This window comes from Oncorhynchus keta, chromosome 1, assembly GCF_023373465.1.
Source record: "Oncorhynchus keta strain PuntledgeMale-10-30-2019 chromosome 1, Oket_V2, whole genome shotgun sequence".
Lineage (NCBI taxonomy): Eukaryota > Metazoa > Chordata > Actinopteri > Salmoniformes > Salmonidae > Oncorhynchus > Oncorhynchus keta.
Window position 1 is genome coordinate 54,497,529 of NC_068421.1, and position 25,556 is coordinate 54,523,084.

A 25,556-nucleotide genomic window follows, 5' to 3' on the forward strand; every position below is an offset into this window, starting at 1 on the left:
AATGCTGCTGACCATCACAAAGTGCCCGGACAAAAGAGGAGCCATCTGTGCACACGCGCGCACACACAGTCCCACATCTACCAACAGTGACTGTGTAGCCAGGTGACTGTGTCGATGACAATGGCCGTGACAATGGTGCAGCAGGTCTTAGATTAGCAGTGTAAAAACATTGCATTGTGGTGCATAAGTGGGCAGGACCTTCGTTCATAGGAAAGGACTGTGAGGATTTCACAATGCAGGCCTTCGAGATCGATGCAAACCTCAAGGGGGATTTCAACTTAGACTAAGAACCAAGGCTAAAGACACACAGACACACTTTCACAAATGTGTACTGACTGAGGTGAAAACTATTTTCAAGATGGAGGGAGGGAACACACAAACAAAACAGAGACCGGGAGACCTTTGAAGCACATCACATTTTTATTAGTCTTTTCAAACACTTTCCTCTACAGCACTTTCCAATTTGTAAGAAAGCAGACCTTCACAACTAACAAAGCAATACGAAAGCAGCAGTTTGTGGGCACTCACTCTATTACCTGGGCCCTCCACTGACTGACTGCCATGAGCGCAGAGTCACTGGGGAAGGGACAGGGATCTATGAGTCTACACTAGAGGATGAGAGAGCGACAGACATTTTGTTTTGCACAAAGACATTTATATGTAGATATTTATATATGCATTTACAAAAAATATGCCTGGCCGGGGGCCAGACTACAAGGCATTGGGGGTGTGTAGAGAGAGAGAAAGCCAGAACTGGAATGTAAATATTGATAAGAACCAACAGGGGGTGCTGCTGCAGAGTCATCAATCAATCAAATGTATTTATAAAGCCCTTTTTGCATCAGCCGATGTCACAAAGTGCTATACAGAAACCCAGCCTGAAACCCCAAACAGCAAGCAATGCACCACAGTGCAGGCAGTGCAGAGTGGGAGGAGCTGGGGTTGCCAGGGGCGACAAGCCTCACTGCCGCTGCACCAAGCTCACCAAGAGGAAGGGGCCAAAGAAGGAAGGGTATTGGGTATTCAACAGGAGCTCGAGGTAAAAGTTACCCTTCACCACAGATCTAGGATCGGATTACCCTATACTCCTATCCTAACCTTAGACATTAGGGATAGAAAAATATTTGACCCTGCATTTGACTCCCGCTACTGCTCAGTGAGGGCACTTCGAGTGGAGGTGTCCATGCGTTACCCCTGATAAGAATGGCATTGGCATTCATTACCCTTCATAAGAACGACATTGACATTTGTTTACCTTGAAGCTCAAAGTTGATGGGGCAAAATGTGCTGCACCAATAGAGCAAACACGATTAACATTGTCATCTTGTTTCGGAAAGTGGCGAGTAATTCTTTCCTCTATCGTCATATTAGGAAGGTATCATGCATCTTCAACTTAAATGCCACCATATTTCACTGTGAAGTGGATGGACAAATTTGATTTCGCTAAAGTCACCAATGTTCTCTCTGACTCTAATAGTACGGGCGAATAGTTAGACCAGGAACGCCATTCGTTTCAGTTCGATCAACCTAAGTGCATTTGTACGGTTCATGTTTTTCCATTTTGAGATGAATGTTGCAAATGTTTTCTTAAAATAAAATAAAAAACATCTAAAACAACACAGTTTCTGCTTCAAATAATCTTGGCAATGGTACCAATGAATCACTTCCTTGTTGAGGTGTCTATAGCAAAATGACTCTTGCTACTGTTTCCTATTGCAAAATAGAAATATCTGTGATTTTCTTCAAACACAAGTTGCAGAAAATAATATCTAACATAATATCTCATCTTCTGCAGTCAGATATGACAGTATCAATGATTTAGCACCACAGAAACACACCACCCACATGTAGCCATCCCAGCATGTCATGTGCAACCAAGTTGGCAGTGCCAACATATGAAATCCTTTACCCCACCTTTAATATTGATATGGACCAACCTAACCTATGCCAACCAACAGCCACTGAGCCACATGTACTGTATATGTAGTGAGCTGTTAGCTAGAAAGTATTTCAGAAATAAAAAGGCATAATCATATATAAACACATACAAAGGAAGGGATGGACCATGGTTCAATGCTTGGCCCTTTAGATCATTGTTTGGTGTAATATACTGATGACCTTAAAGCCTCTTAAGCCTCTTATCCAGTCCCTATATACCTAGATGGTGATTCGTTAGCATGGGAGTCCTTGCATAGGTTTGGATCCAGCAGTGTGGGAATGTGACTTGACGAGGACTGGTCTTCAGTGATGTCTGAACGGATCGAAGGCAGTGTTTTTGTCGGGACAACTTCTAGACCAACAACCCCGTGCTGACAGTCCTATAGAGTAACGCACATGTCTGTGGCCCTCGTCGTGACCAGCGCCCACTCACAGAGACAAAGAGCAGTCTAGAGAGTCAGGCCATGTCACACTGACCGTACACTGACTGTACATTGACTGTACACTGACTGTACACTGAGTCAGCTTTTTCTGCTCCTTCCTCCTCGCTGGATGCCGAGCGGCATATTGGAGAAGGTGTCGGCATATCAATGATTGCCCTGCCCATTTGAACGCACAGGAGGAGGTGGGATTGAAGGGGATTGGCAAAATACATTTGTTTCATGATATATTTTACACGATGAAATGAATAGATGTTCCATTAGTTTTTTTTCTACAATGTACTGGATTCACCAGCATTATTCTGATAAGGCTTATCAGACCTTGTTATCAGATGTTTATTTTATTTATCAATGTCCATCCTGTTCTTGATTTGAACCCTCACAAAGACGTTTATTTATTTAACCTTTCTTTTAACTAGGCAAGTCAGTTAAGAACAAAATTCTCATTTACAATGAAGGCCTATCCCGGGGACGCTGGGCCAATTGTGCGCCGTCCTATTTGACTCCCAATCACAGCCGGATGTGATACAGCCCAGATTCGAACCAGGGACTGTAGTGATGCCCTCTTGCTCAGAGATGTAGTGCCTTGGACCGCTGCCCCACTCGGGAGCCCAATGACGTACACCGTCAAAATAACCTATAGAGCTCTATAAATATCAATGGAACAATATTAAACGAGGATTAGGCAAACATCACCCAAGGTGTTTTATTCCGCATGCGAATAGTACATGGACCACGTTTACATGGTCCACGTGTCAGTGCGTCGGTTGAAAAGATCTGGCTCCGAGCTTGACCAATTCAACTCAAGCGACTCAACTCACCACTGGAAAAATACACTGGACAATAATAACATGACTCTCAGCTCAGCTGGAAATTTGGCTCCAAGATGGCAAAAATAAGTAAGAAGTAAAATATTCTATAGCTACAGGCACCCATAATGCAGCAAAAATGCACACAAAAGTAAAACACAGCTGTTCAATTTGAGCTACACCGCAAAAAAAAATATCTGTGAGGAAAATAAAAAATATTATTGCAACATTGAATTTGGAGCGAAATTTGCCACTCCCTGTGGAAAAGGATTCTGTCAACTTTTAGGACTGTAAAAATTTTGAAATTCCATGTTTTTTGCCTCAGGCCTAGCATGTTGATAGATAGATACACTGAATGAAAAGTAGGCCTATTTCAACTTTTGTTTGGTTTTGTTTCCCTTAAATGACAAAACTAGGGCCTAACAGTAGAGTTCAAACAGGAAACCAAATACTCTTAAAGTGAAGCTCCTCCCACACCAACTCTGAGGGCGACATACAATATGACCCCCAACCCCCTCCAAATGGCACTCCTCCTAAAAGTCTGAATGGAGCAACTTCTTACAGTATTTGCAACACAGTTTAGTATATGCGCTGCTGTGCCAAGGTTGAAAACAACAGACTATGCTCTATGCACCAATTCCACAGTAGTTGATATCCAACTGAAAATCTTTGGGACGTTGGAAGGGCCTGTCCAGGCCGACCATCATATCAAAACACAGTTGTTGGTAGGTCATCACATCAGGAGCCAGAGCTTGGATTATGTCATTGAGTTAAAGGAAAAATAGTTAATACTGTTATCACAAAGGCATTATTTATTTTAAAGGGGTAGTTGTATTCTTGGTAATGTAGTTAAGTGGGGGTGAACCACACAAACGTCAAGGCTTACACAGGGACATTCATTTCATCAGTCTCAAGCTTCGGTATGAAAGACCTTCACACATGTTATTCATTTCATTACTAGTGTTGTCGAACTAGTGTAGTTGATTTGGGCGCAGGAAAATGACCAAAAAAAATAAGCGAGTATAGTTTTTTCTTCCAGAAAGAAAAGAGGTGATGGGGATTGTGGGTAGTGTAATGTAGGATGACATAAGGACCAATGAGGCCATTGTAATCCAACACACACACATTCAAACACACATCCATGCATGCTCATACACCCACGCACGGATATCCATACACACACACACGCACACAGTACAATGATGTCATCAATATCACGTCTCATTGCATGTCACTTCCAAATAGCAGTGTGGTTGGTGTCTGTCTCAGAAATTCCACAGTCCCTTTTCTTTTTTCTTTCTTTCTGGAAAACAAAATCCAAGAGAATTCTCTAACAGCTTTATCAGTCATAAATATTTCCCCATGTTTTTATCTAATATGCACTAGCAGAGGACAGAAAGCACAATGTATAACATGCTTCTGTCAGGGCTTTTTCAAAAAATAAAAAAAAGTCAAATAAATATATCTTTAAAATAAAGAATTTATATATTTAGATATATAGAGACATATATCTGTCCTTCATACAGAAAGTTAAGATTACAAAACTCATGACGGTTTATTAGAGATGTCATTAAAAAAAAAAGCTTGTTGGACAATGCTGGGTGTGTTAACGAACCAGTTCCTCTGTCTTTCTCTCCCTCTATCTTTCCTTTTCTATCTCCTCTCTCCCTCAGAAACCTCAAAGTGTGAAAACGCAGGGATGGCTCGCCTTTGGCACCATCCGTTTCAATCACAACCCAAAATCATACAAAAGTTAAAAGAATGAAAGGAGAAAAATGAAATGAAATATATAAAACAAGAATGAATGAATGAATGAAGTTGGGAAACAGCCGGCTATCAAAAGATACAGAACATTTATGCCTTTTTTTGTCGGGAGGGGGGCTAACGGGAAAGGGATGAGTTTTTGTTGTTTTTTTTTCACGCTATGGTTGTTGTTGGTTTGTCATTTTCTCCTTGAAAAGTCAAGTCCCGGGGGGAATGCGGCCACACAACGGTGGCTCACATGATGGTGCAGCACTTGCAGGGCTGCTTTTCCTTATTGTTGAGCTCAGTGGCGCCCCCCTCTGGCTCGCCCCCCTTCTCCCCCACGGGGGCCTTCTCCTGGGGGGTCTTAACGGGATCGGCGGCACTGCCGTTGGGCGGGGGCGACTGCTCTTCCTTGGTGCCTCCCTCGGTGACGGTCACAGTGGCGGGGTTGGGCCCCACCGTCACATTCTTGCCCTCGCCGTCCTCGATGACCACCAGCTGGGCCTTGACGGTGCCCTCCAGGCCCAGCACCTTGTTGGTTTCCGCCTCATCCTCCACGCTTTGGTAGCCCATGAACACCATGGTGACGGGGTTCTCGGCACTGGCCTCCACCTCGCCTCCACCTGGCTGGGGACTGGCGCCGCCCGCCTTGGCCTCCATGCCAGTGATCTCCTTCTGTGGTGTCGTCTGCTGCTCCATGGCTAACTCAGCATCGGTGGGGACGACGGGGGCAGTGGAGGTGGCACCAGCGGTGGTGGCGTCGCTCATCATGGACTCGTCGGCTTTGTGGATGAGCTCGTCCACCTCATTGGCGCTGAGCTGGTGGACCCCGTTCTCCCCGTTCACCTCGTGTACCACTACGAGAGAGACAGGGAGAGAGAGAGAGAGAGAGAGAGAGAGAGAGAGAGAGAGAGAGAGAGAGCGAGAGAGACAGATGTGTCATTGACAGAAGATAACCAGAGCCTTCCTCATGAGAGCATGGATAACTAGGCCCTGTTCAAATTCTTTAAAAAATGCATCCTTCCTTGAAGCAATCATGAATGATCTGATACAACCAAAGCAATGTCATGGACCTATGGCTTCCACCTGGCTCCCATACAATTGTTTAAGATCCTTCGAGAAACAAGGAGAGGGAGGCTATTTAATGCGATGCCTTTTTCCCCACAAACCTCCACTCATAGAACAATGACGTGCTCTGTAGCTGACCAGTGATGGCAGTCACAGTCAAGTCGCAGGGAAGGAAGCAGGTGAGCGAGGAAAGCAGACAAGGAGAGGAGAGCAGCTGAAAGAGAGCAGGGGGGGAAACAAAGCGAATGCCACAGCTGCTGCATCAGGAGCCCAGTGCTCGTTGTCTGTGTCAGCGATCAAAACAGGTGCGACAGGGACACCAAAAGTGCAATTTCAAATGAGTTCTGAGTGTACTGACTGTGTTTTGTGCCAATACATAATAGCCCAAGTTCACGTTCACAAATTGAACTATTGAAGTAGAATTATTGGTTTAAAACCAGGTCTATAAATAGGGTTGGATTTATTGGTTACCCTGCAACACTGTGTCATGCTATGCTTAATTATTCATTTTACTTTACGAGAAGTGGTAATATCAAGGTAATAATATCTAGCGTCAATAAGTGGATTCAAGGCAATCATTATATGAGCTTTTATATGCCAGTGAAAATGCATTGTCATGTTTATTGAACCACAAGATGTTTGTCTTTCAGTGGCCATGATCAGACAAGCAATGTCTGTAATAAATATTATTTTAGGTAGACTTGTCTCAGGTCATATATTACAATGTAATGTTTTCTTCTTCTGATATTACAATGCCTTCCAAAAGTATTCATGCCCCTTAACTTATTCCACACTTTGTTGTGTTGTGGCCTGATTTCAAAATGGATGACAGTTTATAATATAATAATAATATAATATATAATATATAATAATAATAATAATAATATAATAATAATAATATATAATATAATAATAGTTTCTCTCTCACCCATATACACACAATACCCCATAATGACTAAGTGAAAAAAATGTTTTCAGAAATGTTTGCAAATGTATTTAAAATAATGAAATACAGAAATATCTCATTTACAAAAGTATCCACACCCCTGAGTCAATACTTTGTAGAAGCACCTTTGGCAGCAATTACAGCTGTGAGTATTTCTGGGTAAGTCACTAAGTGCCTTCCAAACCTGCATTGTGCAGCATTTACCAATTATTATTTTAAAAATTCTTCAAGCTCTGTCAAATTGGTTATTCATCATTGCTAGGCAACCATTTTCAGGTCTTTCCAAAGATTTCCAAATAGAGTGAATCTCCCAGGGTCTGTTGGAAAGCAGACTGAATCAGGTTTTTCTCTAGGATTTTGCCTGTACTTAGCTCCATTCCGTTTCTTTTTATACTGAAAACTCGCCAGTCCTTAATGATTACAAGCATACCCATAACATGATCCAGCACAATTATGCTTGATAATATGGAGAGTGGTACTCAGTAATGTGTTGTATTGGATTTGCCCCAAACATAACACTTTGTATTCCAGACAAAAAGTTCACCTCTACGGGATCGGTGTCCCTAAACCGGGACAGTTGTTGCGATAATGTGATTAGAATGACATTGTAAACAACATAGACATGTCTTATACGGGCAGAAAGCTTCAATTCTTGTTATTCTAACTGTCGTGTCTAATTTACAGTAGCTATTACATTTAAAAAATACCATGCTATTGTTTGAGGATAGTGCACAACAACAAAACACTTTTATCATGGCAACTGGTTTGATACATTCACCTCTGACGGTAAATAATGTACTTACTTTCAGTAATCTCGCTCTGATTTGTCATCCTGAGGGTCCCAGATATAAAATGTAGCATAGTTTTGTTTGATAAAATAAATGTTCATATTCAAATGTAGGAACTGGGTTCTACAGTTAGACCCCTCTGCTGTCTTTGGCTCCACACCCACCCCCCTGGCCATCTAGATGTGAAGGTTAGTGTATTTTCTGTAGGGAAGCTAATGATCCATCATGTATAACATTCCTGGGTGTCATTGTAAATAAGAATTTGTTCTTAACTGACTTGCCTAATTAAATAAAGGTTAAATTAAAATAATAAAATGTACTTTAAAATGTATCAATTGACCAATTTGGCACATTTGGGCAAACTCCTGGCAGACAAAGTATTGTGTTGGGATGTAATTCTTCACTGGATCAGTCTGAAACTGTTCACACAAACTGCTGCCATCTTGTGGACAGCATCTAAATTACACCTAGAATCCTATCTCAATGTATGGCTATTCTCTTGCATTTCAAAGAGAAAACGCATTATATTTGACCTAAATCTAATGTGTTATATTATCATATATTAATTTCAAATTTCCATAAACTGCAAAGTGTTTCCTTTCAAATGGTATCAAGAATATGAATATCCTTGCATCAGGTCCTGAGCTACAGGCAGTTAGATTTGGGTATGTCATTTTAGGTGAAAAAAAGGGTCCGATCCTTTGACACATTTTTTGCAGTAATACTTTTTTAGTGCCTTTTTGCAAACAGGATGCATGTATTCTGTACAGACTTCCTTCATTTCACTCCGTCAGTTAGGTTAGTACATTTCAGCTTTTCAATTGGATTCATTTGTAAAAATGTAAAAAAAACACGACGTTATGGGATAATTTTTGTAGGCCAGTGACAATTCAATCCATTTTGAATTCAGTCTGTAACACAACAAAATGTGGGAAAAGTCCATGGGTGTGAATAGTTTCTGAAGACACTGCAGATGTATTCATGTTAATAAAACCATAACACACATCTTAGCTCTCATCATAATTGTTAACACTTCTCATAACGCATGTTTTAGCCAAGTGTTTCGTTTTGCTGTTGAAATCATGTTGGGAAATCACCTTTCTGGTAATCCTCATACACCTTGACCCCTTGCCCAGTGAGGTTAATGGGCAGTAGGGTGTTGGTGGACAACACCTTAGTCTCGCCTGTGACATTATCCCTCTCAACGGTGATCTCTACTGAGTACATTGCTGGGTGCATGGGGTGTCAACAAGAGGAGATGTTAGGAGCCTGCAGAGGTGTCCTCTCTCTCTCTCTCTTTCTCTGTCACATCCATGGAACACAGGAATTCTCTCACTTTCTCTCTTTCGCACCACAAACTCCCTTTCACACCCCATATTATCTCTCGCTCAACAAGACTAGAGACATACCAGTTCCACTCAACCATATTTCACAATTATAAATAACTATGTAGTCTCTCCACAATACACATGTATAATAATACCAGCCAAAACCAGACAACAACTCGAAACAACCATATTCCACCAACAAATACACCACTTGGTTACAGCCCATGTAACACACACGACTATACGCAAACTCAATCTTATGAAGAAGACGGTCAACTTTGATTCATGACATTCCTTTGACTGCATATCTGGGCAAGTTGAACGACCGTGTGGCCGTTAAGGAAGCACGTCTTTGGAGAACGGTCAATAACTTGGCTACATACACTATAACTAAGGTAAACTCGAACATTTGCCATCGGCAGGCCTACACTATGCGAGTCTAACGCTGCCGTGCTGACGGATAGAGAAATTGTACTCTTTAGCCGGAGCTGCGTTGCCTTGGCAACGTCGCATCGTCAGATGAAGACTATATATAGTGTATCCCCACACAACAGATGTACTGTGAGAACGGGACTCTCAGTATATCATCCTGGCTAACTCTATACAAACATACCACTCTTCTTGTTTTAACACCTTTTAGCCACAAACCACAGTGAATATCCACAAGAGTGAAAGTCCACAAGAGCAGACCAATACGCAGACGGACGGACGGACAGACAGACAGACTCACATCAACTCATTCAAACACATTCCCATACAGATAGGCAGACACACGGAGGCAGACAGTTGATAGCTGTGTAGTTTAGGACAGAAGACAAATGTTAGGGGGAAAACACAGTACGGAAACACGACACAATGTTAGCGACAACAAAATAGAGGACATGAAACACACCACGGCACTTCAGAGAGCGCGGCGTGTTCAATGGCATTTACATTGCTTTTGTGTTCCCCTAAAAGGTGTCACGAAAGCATGGCACATGCCAATGATGAAATACCAGAGTGGTCCGTCATTAAAATAGTTCCTCCCACATGACTCAACATTTCTTTACCTTCCCACCCGCACATTCAAATAGTGCGTCAAAGTGCACTCGCACCAGTAAAACAGGAAGTGCACTACATCCTACTACACAGAATGGAACTGATAGATGTATACGCCACATAAACATCCCCTTCTATTCATCCCCCATAACAGTCCCTCTCTATTCTATTGTGTCCTATCAACTTATCTAGCTTCTAGATATCTATTGTGCATCTATCTATAACTTGTTTATGCACAGGGTATAGTAACCATACTGTGTTACTTTCTTAGTTTCTAGTTACTTAGCTCCTATCCAATGGTGATATTACACCAACATGTTACCAAAAACGATCATATCCAGGAAAGAGTTGGCAATGAGAATTTTGGGTCTCGATGAAACCAAACATGAAGTATTCGCTCTGCTCAGCAAGGGTCCTCTAGATAAGACATATGAGGACCGGAGCACAAGAGGTAAAACGAATTAGTCACTCGCCCCATCTCCTTCTCCCCCTCTCGCTATATCTCAATCGCTGTGGAGAAGAGCCCTTCAGTGGAGTCCCTCACTCTCCTTCCAGAGCTGCGAGGCTGATGAAAGCACATGTTTGATTAAAAGGGACAGAGGCCCACGTGTGAGGAGGAGGGAGGTTGAGACCCCTTAATATGGCTAAAAAGACCCCTTGCTGAGGAGATGAAGTCGTCCCCAGATGTTTCTAACTGCTCGTGTTTACAATACGCTGAGGTGTTGTATATGACAGTGGGGTAAATGACCAACTATTTAGGTATCCTTTAGCTGTCATTCAATCAACGCTCCATTCAAATGAAGATTCGATAATGTGTTAAGATTAGACATTGTGACACGGCTGACAACACGCTTGAGGAGCTACTGCCGGGCCAATCAAACTGGTTGTGTTTACATAATGAGTTCCACTGAGGAGTTACATATTGAATTTATAGATTTGTACATTTATTATATGTCTAATCCAGTTACCCAGGATGCTAATGCCAGTAGGTGATGCCAGAGTGGGTGAACAGGATACAACAAAAATTACGATTTTGGGTAGGGGATCATATTAGATTTTCTTACACTGTAATACCTATTAATACCTATTGAATATTTGTTTATGTCTGAGTAATGAATAACCAAGTGTTATATATTTGAAAAATGATAAAAGTAAGTAAATTATATCAAATAAACTAACATCAGATATAGTACTCGGCCGTCTATGTAAAGAGGCAAGCAGAGACCGAGTTTATGAGTGAAAAAATACAAATAAAAAGAGGCAAAGAGTAGAATTTGTCTCGCTTTACAGTGTGTCTCAGTCTGTGAGCTACAGGGTTCCCGAGACTCACCTGCTCTCGTCATATCTGAGGCACCTCCGGACATGTCCAGACGAGGGCTGTTGGGCACTTTGAGCACTTCCTTGACCTCTACAAGCAGTCAAGGAAGTGGGGTGAGAATGACAGAGAGAGAGATAAAGACACAAACACAGAGGAGGTGGCCAGGTTTCGGCAAAGACAGATAGCGATAGAAGACTCCAAGAGAATCTTATTAACACTTCTTCCATTTTGGACAAACTTGGACTCTATTGCATGTCTTTTTTATATATAGACTCAGCAAAAAAAGAAACGTCCTCTCACTGTCAACTGCGTTCATTTTCAGCAAACTAAACATGTGTAACTATTTGTATGAACATAACAAGATTCAACAACTGAAACATGAACTGAGTTCCACAGACATGTGACTAACAGAAATTGAATAATGTGTCCCTGAACAAAGGGGGAGGGGGGGTCAAAATCAAAAGTAACAGTCAGTATCTGGTGTGGCCACCAGCTGCATTAAGTACTGCAGTGCATCTCCTCCTCATGGACTGCACCAGATTTGCCCGTTCTTGCTGTGAGATGTTACCCCACTCTTCCACCAAGGCACCTGCAAGTTCCCAGACATTTCTGGTTGGAATGGCCCTAGCCCTCACCTTCCGATCCAACAGGTCCCAGGCGTGCTCAATGGGATTGAGATCCGGGCTCTTCACTGGCCATGGCAGAACACTGACATTCCTGTCTTGCAGGAAATTACACACAGAACGAGCAGAATGGCTGGTGGCATTGTCATGGTGGAGGGTCATGTCAGGATGAGCCTGCAGGAAGGGTACCACATGAGGGAGGAGGATGTCTTCCCTGTAACACAGCGTTGAGATTGCCTGCAATGACAACAAGCTCAGTCCGATGATGCTGTGACACACCGCCCCAGACCATGACGGACCCTCCACCTCCAAATCGATCCCGCTCCAGAGTACGGGCCTCTGTGCAACGTGCATTCCTTCAACGATAAACGCGAATCTGACCATCACCCCTGTTGAGACAGAACCGCGACTCGTCAGTGAAGAACACTTTTTGCCAGTCCTGTCTGGTCCAGCGACGGTGGGTTTGTGCCCATAGGCAACGTTGTTGCCAGTGATATCTGGTGAGGACCTGCCTTACAAGAGGCCTACAAGCCCTCAGTCCAGCCTCTCTCAGCCTATTGCGGACAGTCTTGAGCACTGATGGAGAGATTGTGCGTTCCTGTTGTAACTCGGGCAGTTGTTGTTGCCATCCTGTACCTGTCCCGCAGGTGTGATGTTCGGATGTACCGATCTTGTGCAGGTGTTGTTCCACGTGGTCTGCCACTGCGAGGATGATCAGCTGTCCGTCCTGCCTCCCTGTAGCGCTGCCTTGGGCGTCTCACAGTACGGACATTGTAATTTATTGCCCTGGCCTGCTGATCTGCAGTCCTCATGCCTCCTTGCAGCACATTCACCCAGATGAGCAGGGACCCTGGGCATCTTTCTTTTGGTGTTTTTCAGAATCAGTAGAAAGGACTCTTTAGTGTCCTAAGTTTTCATAACTGTGACCTTAATTGCCTACCGTCTGTAAGCTGTTAGTGTCTTAACGACCGTTCCACAGGTGCATGTTCATGAATTGTTTATGGTTCTTTGAACAAGCATGGGAAACAGTATTTAAACGCTTTACAATGAAGATCTGTGAAGTTATTTGGATTTTTACAAATGATCTTTGAAAGACAGGGTCATGAAAAAGGGACGTTTCTTTTTCATATAAAAAAAAATGTTTTACTTTAACCCCTTTTTTGTGATATCCAATTGGTAGTTACAGTCCCATCGCTGCAATTCCCAATAGACTCGGGAGAAGCGAAGGTCGAGAGCCATGCGTCCTCCGAAACACGACCCTGCCAAGCTGCACTGCTTCTTGACACACTGCTTGCTTAACCCGGAAGCCAGCCGCACCAATGTGTCGGCGGAAACACCGTCCAGCTGACGGCCGAAGTCTGCTTGCAGGCGCCCAGCCCGCCACAAGGAGTCGCTAGAGCGCTGATGGGACAAGGAAATCCCAGCCGGCCAAACCCTCCCCTAACACGGACAATTGGGCGCTGCCTCATGTGACACAGCCTGGGAGCAAACCTGGGTCTGTAGTGACGCCTTAGACTCCTTAGACTCCACTCGGGAGACTCTATTGCATGTCTAATTGTACAGATGCAACTTACATGATTCATTATAATCAGTCAATAATGTATCAATTGCCTATCAATCAATTACTATATTCCTGAATGAAACAGGAGTGGGTACATTGAATATCTACATTGGTTTTACAATGAGAGGAATAACACCACTTTAATATGCTTAGCATGACAGACTCTAAGTGGAAAAAATGGAGGCAAAACATTTGTCTAAGATGTCTCTCTACAGGGTACCGAGACTCACCTGCTCTCATCCTATCTGAGGCACCTCCAGACATTTCCAGATGAGGGCTGGTGTGCACTTTGACTACTTCCTTGACCTCTGTAACTCCCTTGACCTCTATAAGCGGTCAAGGAAGTGGGGTGAGAAAGAGAGAGGGAGGGAGGGAGAGAGAAAGAGCGACAAACACAGAACACATGTAAAAGAGGAGAAAGAAGAGAGGGATGAGGAAGAATATCTGACTGAAGATGTATTACCGTGCACAGTGCCTGCCGGAGCCTGTGAGAGAGGGAAAGAGAGAAAACAGTATTTTAACCCAGTGGTGGAAAAAGTACCTAACTATCATACTTGAGTAAAAGTAAAGATACCTTAATAGATAATTACAAAAGAAAAAGTGAAAGTCCCCGAGTAAAATTGTACTTTAGTAAAAGTATTTGGTTTAAAATGTACTTAAGTATCAAAACTATAATACAATTGAATTATATTAAGCAAACCAGATGGCACAATTTTCTTGTGTTTTTTAAGTTATGCAGAGCAAGGGACACTACAACACTCAGACATAATTTACAAACAAAGCATGTGTGTTTAGTGAGTCCACCAGATCGGGGTGGCAGGGTAGCCTAGTGGTTAGAGTGTTGGACTAGTAACCGAAAGACTGCAAGTTCAAATCCCCAAGCTGACAAGCTACAAATCTGTTGTTCTGCCCCTGAACAGGCAGTTAACCAACTGTTCCTAGGCTGTCATTGAAAATAAGAATTTGTTCTTAACTGACTTGCCTAGTTAAATAAAGGTAAAAAAATACAAATCAGAGGCAGTAGGGATGACCAGGGATGTTTGGTTGATGTGTGTGAATTTGACTATTTTCTTGTCCCGCTAAGCATTCAAAATGTAACAAGTACTTTTGGGTGTGCTACTTAAGTAGTACTTTAAAGTATTTTTACTTAAGTACTTTACACCACTGTTTTAACCCATGTATCATATACAGCATTAAACTCAGAAAATTCAGTGTCAAACCCATCAAATACATTACCAGAGGGGTGGTAAAGGGGTGGGTCTATTTCTGTGATATGAATCATTGGGATTATTGTATCAATGCAGCCGCACAGTCGAACAGCATCCGTTTCTAAAAATACTTTAACAGATTGAATGAAACGGTTCTACTGACAACCCACGGCTTTGAGGTAATAGATTTGTTTCCTGAAGAGACGCTCATATTCAAAAGCATGGCTACATAATGAATGAGCATTATGTCACATACAGTATTTAACATATTTTATTGAAAACCTAGTTTGAGGGAAGGAACATACAATATTGATTTTTATGCCACAAAAAAACATGGATGACAAGGAAGCAAGAAAAAGTATTGGGGTAGAAACAGACGGCACATTAAATAAGCACTTTCCCTTTGAATAAAGAGGTGCCAGGCTGGATAGGTTGAGGAAGTGAATATTAACTTGTGGAGGAAAGAGCAAAAAGGGCCAACAAGTTCAAGAGGGAAAAACGAAGAGACAGAGCATCTTTTCTAGACGTTGCTAGGAAACCCACATGTTAAAAGCTGCCCAGTGTGTGCTGTCAATATGAACTTCCCCTTTGGACAAGAGCCTCCCTCCTGTCAACAACTGTTCCCCATACACTGCTTGTCAGACCCAGTGTCTGACTCTCCGGGCCCATCCGGACCGTCACTAATGATATCACTGATGGTATAATATTGAGATGTAATTTGCTCAAGTGGAGATGCCACTGTCAGTTTATCACAAGGCCAGTTACTGTACACACAAATTTCTGTACAGCACTTTGAGATATCAGCTGGTGTAAGAAGGGCTATATAAATACATTTGATTTGATTTGACAGGGCTTTTTCACTTTCCGATGTGCCCCAAGGCTTGCGTCGGGCCTCCTAAACCTCTCCCCTCCCTTCTGATTCCTCCATCTCCTACTCCCCCTACTTCAAGCGTTCCCCCTCAACACACACGCATGCACGCACACACACTCCCCACTCCTGTCTCTAACAGTGTGTGTGTGTGTGTGTGTGTGTGTGTGTGTGTGTGTGTGTGTGTGTGTGTGTGTGTGTGTGTGTGTGTGTGTGTGTGTGTGTGTGTGTGTGTGTGTGTGTGTGTGTGTGTGTGTGTGTCCGGTGGACCTGCTGTGTCCAGCTGCCCTCGGAGGGGTAGGAGGCGAGGGAGACTCACTTTGTTGTCTGCTGTCTTGGCTTCCTCCTTCGTTGCTGCGTCTGTCAGGCTCTCTTTGGTAGAGGTCGCCGACACGCCCGTCTCCAGCACCTCCAGTTCCTGCTCCATTCTGCAGAACAGAGAGAGATGTTATCAGTCACACACAGAGACATGGTCAATGACACACAAACAGTGTGAGAATGCTTGGCAAGTCATGCACATCATGCATGCACGAGCCGTAGCGTTCCAAAGCAGTTTTGGATTTCTGTCTTGTCTATTTAAAATGTTTGTTATTTTTGGCAACAGTGCTCATCCATTGGGAAGATGATTTGACAGATTTTACAGATGCACTTGGTTCTTAGTCTAAAATAAATGAGCTGAGTGCATAAGGAGTTGTTCAAAATCAAAGAAAAATATTAGCGACCCCCCCCCCCCCTTAAACCGTGAACTATTTCTTTAAGTGTCCTGGTATTGTTCAATACCAAAACAACCTCCCTGTCCTTCCTCACTATGGCCTATCTAACAGAATTAAGAGCCTATTTGGGAAATGGACAAAAGCTTCTCCTTAGCTTTCTCCAATTCCGCATTTTCCCTAGCTCCGGCAATTGTTCGCTTGCGTTGCTCATTGGGTGCTGTGCCATTTTAGTGCCAATGTTACCACAGTCTGAGCCCCAATAGCCAGCCAGCACTACAGCAGCCAGGGGGAATTTAATTAGCGAATTGGATTGCCAGGGGAAGAAGACTGATGACACTGTTTTGCTATGAGTGAGAAAGAAAATGGTTGGAGCGAGGAGGGAGGGTTGGTGGTGGAAGGCTGGTCTGTTCTTGGCTACTGGGTCTCCTTTCTGTACCCGAGCCGACAAGGTGAAAAATCTGTCGATTTGATCACGCTCTCTGAGGGTGTTTCAGGGAGAGTGGGTATGCAAAAAACACATTTCCAGTATTACTACACACGTGTGAAATAGGAAAAATAAACAGGAAAAGCAGGAAAATAATCCTGCAGCAACAGGAAATGTGAATATTATGTGGATTATAATTAATGGATTTTTTTTGCATGGGGTTGATACATTTAAACTTCGAATACACTACAAGTTTGCATTTCCTGCTGTGCAGGAAAATTGTCATCAACAACATAGTGATCAAATTAAAATCCTACATCTGTACTCCTTTCTTGCTAAGAGTTAAACTTATTAAACATTTTCTAAGAAGCATTGCAAACGATCTCACTGGGCCACATTGAACTATGAGCTGGCATGCCAAAATTATATCGAAAGAATAGGATATCAAGATTGTATCTGTTTTTATAAATTAAGAGCAGATTTTGCCTAGTTAAAGACTGGTTAAATAAAGACATATAATGAATCCAGAAACATTTATAGGTACTAGGTACCAGTGGAGGCTCCTCAGAGGAGGAAGTGGAGGACACTCCTACTCAGTAAATGTATATATGTTTTTATATAGTGAAACATTTGAAAAAGTATTCTTTTAGATAAAATTATACTAAATTTAATTCACCATATAATTGATTAAAACTCACTGTTCTGCAATGGTCTACAGCAGCCTCAGCAGCAATCTGTAGGGTAGCACCATGGTGTAGCCGGAGGACAGCTAGCTTCCGTCCTCCTCTGGCTACATTGACTTCAATACAAAACCTAGGAGGCTTATGATTCTCACCCCCTTCCATAGACATACTCAGTCATTTTGACAACTTCTGGAGGACGTCCTCCAACCTATCAGAGCTCTTGCAGCATGTACTGACATGTTGTTCACCCAATCAAAGGATTAGAGAATTAATCTACTACTGAAAGCATAAGCTACAGCTAGCTAGCACTGTAGTGTATATAATGTTGTGAGTAGTTAACTCAAAGACATAGAAAGACAATAGTTGAACAGAGAGAGATAGTTATATTTGTTAGTATTTTAAAAAAACTTTTACTTTCTCTTAACTACTGAATGCAGCTAGCTAGTTAGCCTACTTAAACACCCGGCTCAAACAGAGAGGGATGCTATGTTAGCTAGCTGGCTATGGCTATCCAACACTGGATTCCCTTCCAAGTCATGGTTTTATTCATTTATTGCCACCGGAGCCCACTGGTGTAACTGCTAAACTGCATTCTGACTGTACACTGTACTGCATGTTTGTAGCGGGTTTACTAACATGTTAGTTCTATTAGCTATGTTGAATATGACTACGGAATGAAATGGGGATAAACATACCTGAATTGGTCCAATAGAAACTCTCATTTGCAACTGTTGGACTAATGATTATAGCCTAAATCAGCTAGATGCAGACAAGAGTGTGCAAGGCGGTATTGAATGTGTCACTGCCTGTCCCCTTGATTACTCAACATTTATTGACCTGTGCACTTACACTACCGGTCAAAAGTTTTAGAACACCTACTCATTCAAGGGTTTTTCTTTATTTGTACTATTTTCTACATTGTAGAATAATAGTGAAGACATCAAAACTATGAAATAACACATATGGAATCCTTTCGTAACCAAAAAAGTGTTAAACAAATCCAAATAAATTTTATTTTATTATTTTAAGCTATGCGTTATTTCATAGTTTGATGTCTTCACTATTATTCTACAATGTAGGTTGTAGCATGTAGTAGCCCTAACCTATCAATGTTACATCGAGCTGGGTGAATGGAATATGAATGACAGTCATCCAATATGCTATAATAGAAACAAGGCCATGTGCTCATAAAAAAATTAATATAATCCTCACCCTCATCTTAAACATCACCGAGAGCAACTGGTAGGTACCCCAGTGTTCCAGGGTTGTAGACGTACCTAATGATGTTCTCCTCCATACCCTTGAGCTTGGCCTCGTCCTCCGCAAGCTGTTTCTTGGCCTCGTCCTGCTCCGAGCCAGCAGCTCCATCCAGCAGCCATCTTTCCCTCAGGGACTTTTGCTGGACAGGACAGAAGAACATAGGAACATCAATCACTGATTATTCACCCCTCTTTGATCTCATCACATGTTGTTGATTGACAAAGTGGGATTGAAATGGATTTAGTTGCGATTTTTTTTATTGATCTACACTAAATACGACATAATGTCAAAGTGAAAAGAAAATTCTACCAATGTTAACACATTTATCAAAATTAAATAACTCAAATAGCTGCTGCAAAAGTATTCGCACCTTTTGTTTAGTCAAAAGCCTAAATGAGTTCAGGGGTAACATTTGACTTGACAAATCACATAATAATTTTCATGGACTTATAATAGGGATTGACGTGATTTTTTGAATGACTACCCCTTCTTCTGTCCTCCATACATACAACTTGGGTATGGCCACTCAGTCAAGCTGCATCATGGGCAAATATTGCACAATCCAGGTGTGCAAAGCCCTTAAGACTTACCCAAGAAGACCCACAGCTGTAATCACTCACACATGTTGTTTCTAACATGTATTGACTCAGGTAGGTGATTACTTATCTAATCAAAGTATATACGTTTTTTTTTCTTTCTATTTTTGTTATTGAATTTTTCCCACTTTGACATTACAGAGTAATTACAGAGTAAAGAAAATCACAATTATATTCATTTCAATCCCACTTTGTAATGCAGATGTAAAATAGTGAAACAAAAAGGTCATCATTTTTCGATAAAACTATACTAAATATATTTTACGTCACCAAATACCTGATAAAAACATTGTTTTGCAATGAAGATCTATAGTAATCTCAACATTGCCCTCTAGGGTAGCGCCATGGTGTAGCCGGAGGACAGGTACATTGACTTCAATACAAAACCTTGGAGGCGAGTGATCCTCACCCCTTCCATAGACCGACATGGCAATTATGACATCTTCCGGAGGACGTCCTCCAACCAACAAAAGCTTTTGCAGTATTTAAATTTTTTATTTTATTTATTTCACCTTTATTTAACCAGGTAGGCTAGTTGAGAACAAGTTCTCATTTGCAACTACGACCTGGCCAAGATAAAACATAGCAATTCGACACATACAACAACACAGAGTTACACATGGAATAAACAAAACATAGTCAATAATACAGTAGAACAAAAGAAAACAAAAAGTCTATATACAGTGAGTGCAAATGAGGTAAGATAAGGGAGTTAAGGCAATAAATAGGCCATGGTGGCGAAGTAATTAAAAAATAGAAATTAAACACTGGAATGGTAGAGGTGCAGAAGATGAATGTGCAAGTAGAGATACTGGGGTGCAAAGGAGCAAGATAAATAAATAAATACTGTATGGGGATGAGGTAGGTAGATAGATAGATGGGCTGTTTACAGATGGGCTATGTACAGGTGCAGTGATCTGTGAGCTGCTCTGACAGCTGATGCTTAAAGCTAGTGAAGGGGATATGAGTCTCCAACTTCAGAGATTTTTGCAGTTCATTCCAGTCATTGGCAGCAGAGAACTGGAAGAAAGACGACCAAAGGAGGAATTGGCTCTGGGGGTGACCAGTGAGATACACCTGCTGGAGCGCGTGCTACGAGTGGGTGCTGCTATGGTGACCAGTGAGCTGAGATAAGGCGGGGCTTTACCTAGCAGAGACTTGTAGCCCGTGGGTTTGGCGACGAGTATAAAGCGAGGGCCAACCAACGAGAGCGTACAGGTCGCAATGGTGGGTAGTGTATAGGGCTTTGTTGAGGATCGGTAGAATGGTCAGTTTTACGAGGGTATGTTTGGCAGCATGAGTGAAGGATGCTTTGTTGGAATATAGGAAGCTAATTCTAGATTTAATTTTGGATTGGAGATGCTTAATGTGAGTCTGGAAGGAGAGTTTACAGTCTAACCAGACACCTAGGTATTTGTAGTTGTCCACGTATTCTAAGTCAGAGCCGTCCAGAGTAGTGATGCTGGACGGGCGAGCAGGTGCGGGCAGTGATCGGTTGAATAGCATGCAATTAGTTTTCCCTGCGTTTAAAAGCAGTTGGAGGCCACGGAAGGAGAGTTGTATGGCATTGAAGCTCGTCTGGAGGTTTGTTAACACTGTGTCCAAAGAAGGGCCAGATATATACAGAGTGGTATAGTCTGCGTAGTGGTGTACCAGAGAATCACCAGCAGCAAGAGCAACATCATTGATGTATACAGAGAAGAGAGTCGTCCCGAGGATGAACCCTGTGGCACCCCCATAGAGACTGCCAGAGGTCCGGACAACAGGCCCTCCGATTTAACACACTGAACTCTATCAGAGAAGTAGTTGGTAAACCAGGCGAGGCAATCATTTGAGAAACCAAGGCTGTCGAGTCTGGCAATAAGAATGTGGTGATTGAATTGACATGTTGTCCATCCAATTAAAGGAGCAGAGAATGAACCTAATACTACGCATGTGTGATTTAGTAGATTGGTGAGTTGGTGACATTGTTGGATAGATTGAGATTGAGATAGTGAATAATGACAGTTGGGCATTTTGTTGTGTCGTTCTCTAGTGGCTAGCTAGCTAGCTAAAATGGGCCTTTTCCTAAATTAGCCATGGATGGAGATAGGGATTTGGACTTGTTATTTTACCTAACTTCTGTGCTGGCCAATGATTATAACGGCGATTCTGATTCAACCATAAATTCGTATATTGTGCCTCTGGCCTGAGAGGATGGAAGTTCAATATGTAGCTAGATGTAGTAGGCTAATGTTAACTAGCTGGCTCATAGTTGCCCATGAAAGGAAGTTAGGCAAGCGAGCAAGCTTTTTAGCCAGGTAGCCTAGGACAACAAAAACTAAAAACGTGAAATGTATGAGAGAGTCATAATCAGTCAATTGAAATTAATTCATTAGGCCCTAATCTATGGATTTCACATGACACTGTGCAGGGGTGCAGCCATGGGTGGGCCTGGGAGGGCATAGATAGGTCCACCCACATGGCAGCTAGGCCCACCCACTGGGGAGCCAGGCCCAGCCAATCAGAATGCGTTTTCCCCCACAAAAAGGCTTTATTACAGATAGAAATACAGACAGGAAGCACCCTGTCTGTCTGTCTGTCTGTCTGTCTGTCTGTCTGTCTGTCTGTCTGTCTGCCTGTCTGACTTGCTCTCTTTTTCTCTTGCTCAAAGCCATACTGTAACTCCACACCTCTACGTGAACACACCCACATGCAGGCATGCACACACACACACACACACAGTCTTGTATAACTAACCTTGTGGGGACACAATTCAGTCCCATTCAAAATCCTATTTTCCCTAACCTCTAATCCTAACAGGTACCCAAACCCTAATCCTAACCTTAACCTCAAAACCTAACCGTAACCCTATACCTAACCATAGATCCTAACCTTAACACTAATTATAACTTAACCCTGAACCCCCTAGAAAAAGCATTTGACCTTGTGGGGACTAACAAAATGTCCCCACAAGTATAGTTAAACACGTCCACACACACACACACACACACACACACACACACACACACACACACACACACACACACACACACACACACACACACACACACACACACACACACACACACACACACACACACACACACACACACACACTTATTCAAACTGTAGACGGGATTCATATCATGCATTAATACTCTGTATGTTAATTTCCAACTTATTTCAAATGTAACGTGAATGTAAATCCCTTGCCATGAATCGCATCCACTTAGGAATGGGCTGAAATCAGCTCAATGCAGAATGATGGATTTGCATAATTTCCCCTTGGCCGATGGATTAATTTAGGGGACTGGTTTATAGGAACCCAATCTCTTTCAAAAGCAGGAAAATGTGGGTAAAGGTTATTTTTGCAGCAATGAAAGAGTCTCATGCCACGCCAGTGTATCCAGCATAGAATAATATCACTATTCATGAATTCAACCCCAGGCAGGAAAAATCCATCTAATCCAACTATCTCATGACCCAACCATCTTACTCTTATCAATAAGCTGGTTTGTCTCTCTCTCTCTCTTTCTCTCTCTTTCTCTTTCTCTTTCTCTCTCTTTCTTTCTCTCTCTCTCCCTTTCTCTGAGAAAAAAACATGATGTATTTACAGCACCAGTCAAAAGTTTGGACACACCTTCTCATTCCAGGGTTTTTCATTTATTTTTGCTATTTTCTACATTGTAGAATAATAGTGAAGACATCAAAACTATGAAATAACACATGGAATCATGAAGTAGCCAAAGAAGTGGTAAACAAATCCAAATATATTTAAATTTTGAGATTTTCAAAGTAGCCACCCTTTGCCTTGATGAAAGCTTTGCACACTCTTGGCATTCGCTCAACCAGCTTCGTGAGGTAGTCACCTGGAATGCATTTCAATGAACAGGTGTGCCTTGTTAAAAGTGAATTCATTGAATTTCTTTCCTTCTTAATGCGTTTGAGCCAATCAGTTATGTTGTGACAAGCTACGGGTGGTATACAGAAGATAACCGTATTTGGTAAAAGACCAAGTCCATATTATGGTAAGAACAGCTCAAATAAGCAAAGAGAAACGACAGTCCATCATTACTTTAAGACATGAAGGTCAGTCAATATGGAACATTTCAAGAACTTTGAAAGTTTCTTTAAGTGCAGTCGCAAAAATCATCAAGAGCTATGATGATTTGTCTTTCACCAGGACAATGACCCAACACACCTCCAGGCTGTGTACGGGTTATTTGACAAGAAGGAGAGTGATGGAGTGCTGCATCAGATGACCTGGCCTCCACAATCACCCAACCTCAACCCAACTGAAATGGTTTGGGATTAGTTGGACCGCAGAGTGAAGGAAAAGCAGACAACAAGTGCTCAGCTTACACCTTCAAGAATGTTGGGAAAAGCATACCAGGTGAAGCTGGTTGAGGTAATTGCAAAGCTGTCATCAAGGCAAAGGGTGGCTACTTTGAAGAATCTAAAATTGAAAATATATTTTGATTTGTTTAACACTTTTTTGGTTAATACATGACTACAAGGCGATCTGTTTCACAAGCCTCTCTACTCTACCGCTCTCCCCCCTATCACCTTCCCTCCTCTCTCCTCTCCCTTTCACTCTCTCTCTTATCCAGCTCTCCTGCGTATGCTCTCCCTGCCTCTCCCCTGGTGGGCTCTATGATTGGGTGACATCATCACCTGTTCACGCCCTTCCACACACACACACACCGTCGCCCCGTCGGAAGCAAGAGGACAAAGCCACAGCAGCTCCCACACATGTACCCTGTGTTTGATCCATTGTTCTGGGGGAGCACAATGCCCTGTGAATAAACACACACGTATATGTGCATACGCGTAAACACACACACACACACACACACACACACACACACACACACACACACACACACACACACACACACACACACACACACACACACACACACACACACACACACACACACACACACACACACACACACACACAGAGAGATGTGCACACACAACTTGCATACTGACAGGCACACACACACATACGGTACACACACTCTCACAAAAACTGGGCATTTCACTCATTTGTAAAAGATCAGGTGCACAGAACTAGCCACCAGCAGTTAGCTTCACCTTATTATATTTTATTGCAAATGAAACATGATCAGACAAGCCATGTTGTATAATAATAGCTACTCAATATCCTTTTCATATTTCTAAACGGACTCTACTGGGAAATATAATAAAGCAGCTGTTGTACTGAAACTACATTTGCAGAATAATTATAACAATAACAGACAAGCTGCATATTGCGGTGCTGAGTCCCAAACTGACATCCTTTACTGTTCTACTACCTCCTGTGACCATCATACACTCATAGAAAAAAAGGGTTCCAAAATGGTTCTTCGGCTGTCCCCATTGTAGCACCCTTTTTGGTTCCGGGTAAAAAAAGACCCGTTTTGGGTTCCATGTAGAACCCTCTGTGTAAAGGGTTGTACATGGAACCCAAAAGGATTCTACATGGAACCAAAAAGGGTTCTACATGGAACCAATAAGGGTTCTTCAAAGGTTTCTCTTATGGGGACAGCCGGAGAACCCTTTTATGTTCTAGACAGCACCTTTTTTTTCCTAAGAGGGTAGCCATTTCTATTTTGATTACTCAACTCAGGAAATGTACTGAAATTCAATTAAGAAATCTAAATAACCTTTATAGACAATAACAGCACAATACCAATTGACGAGTTGGATTGCAGTACATTTCCTGGATTGATTGTGTTGGGAGGGCATTAACCTATTGCAGCCCTGTTGTCCACCCCAAGGACCAATAGCCTATAATATCTACATACCTGCACCAATCAAAAATAAACAGAAATAAAACAATGTCTGCTGAGTGACAGTGAGGTGAAAAAGCTGAATGCAACTGGTCTGTATTCACCCACCATTCAGCTTCCTGCCTCTCCCTCGCTCTCTCCCCTCTTGTTTCTACTTCTACATTTGTGTGTCTCTCTCTCTCATCTCTGTTTCTCTTTCTCTCTCTTTCTATCCCCTACCCATTCTCTCCCTCTCATCTCTCTCCCCCTCTGTTTCTCTTGTTATATCACCTGCCCCCATCTCTTTCTCTCTCTACCTCCCGCTCTCTTTCCCTCTTTCTCCCTCTTTCTCTCTCTCTCTGTCCAGTGTGTCTGCTGACTGGACAGTTGAGCTCCATGGAAACTGCTAATGAATCCAGTTTTTGGATCTTATCTCCCTCTG

The 25,556-nt window shown here is 42.4% G+C and overlaps 1 protein-coding gene across 1 annotated transcript in view; it reads right to left on the reverse strand.

The window, feature by feature from the left end:
• Positions 1–397: 397 nt before the first annotated feature.
• palm1a (paralemmin 1a) overlaps positions 398–25,556 on the reverse strand; it is a 60,638-nt gene continuing 35,479 nt past the window's right edge. Inside the window, exons 4-10 of the mRNA XM_052521196.1 lie at positions 18,777–18,898; positions 15,999–16,107; positions 14,067–14,088; positions 13,834–13,929; positions 11,432–11,509; positions 8,833–8,964; positions 398–5,790 (exon numbers count right to left, since the gene is read on the reverse strand). Coding sequence (XP_052377156.1) covers positions 5,186–5,790; positions 8,833–8,964; positions 11,432–11,509; positions 13,834–13,929; positions 14,067–14,088; positions 15,999–16,107; positions 18,777–18,898 — 1,164 coding nt within the window. The 3' untranslated portion in view covers positions 398–5,185. The remainder of the gene's footprint in view (positions 5,791–8,832; positions 8,965–11,431; positions 11,510–13,833; positions 13,930–14,066; positions 14,089–15,998; positions 16,108–18,776; positions 18,899–25,556) is intronic.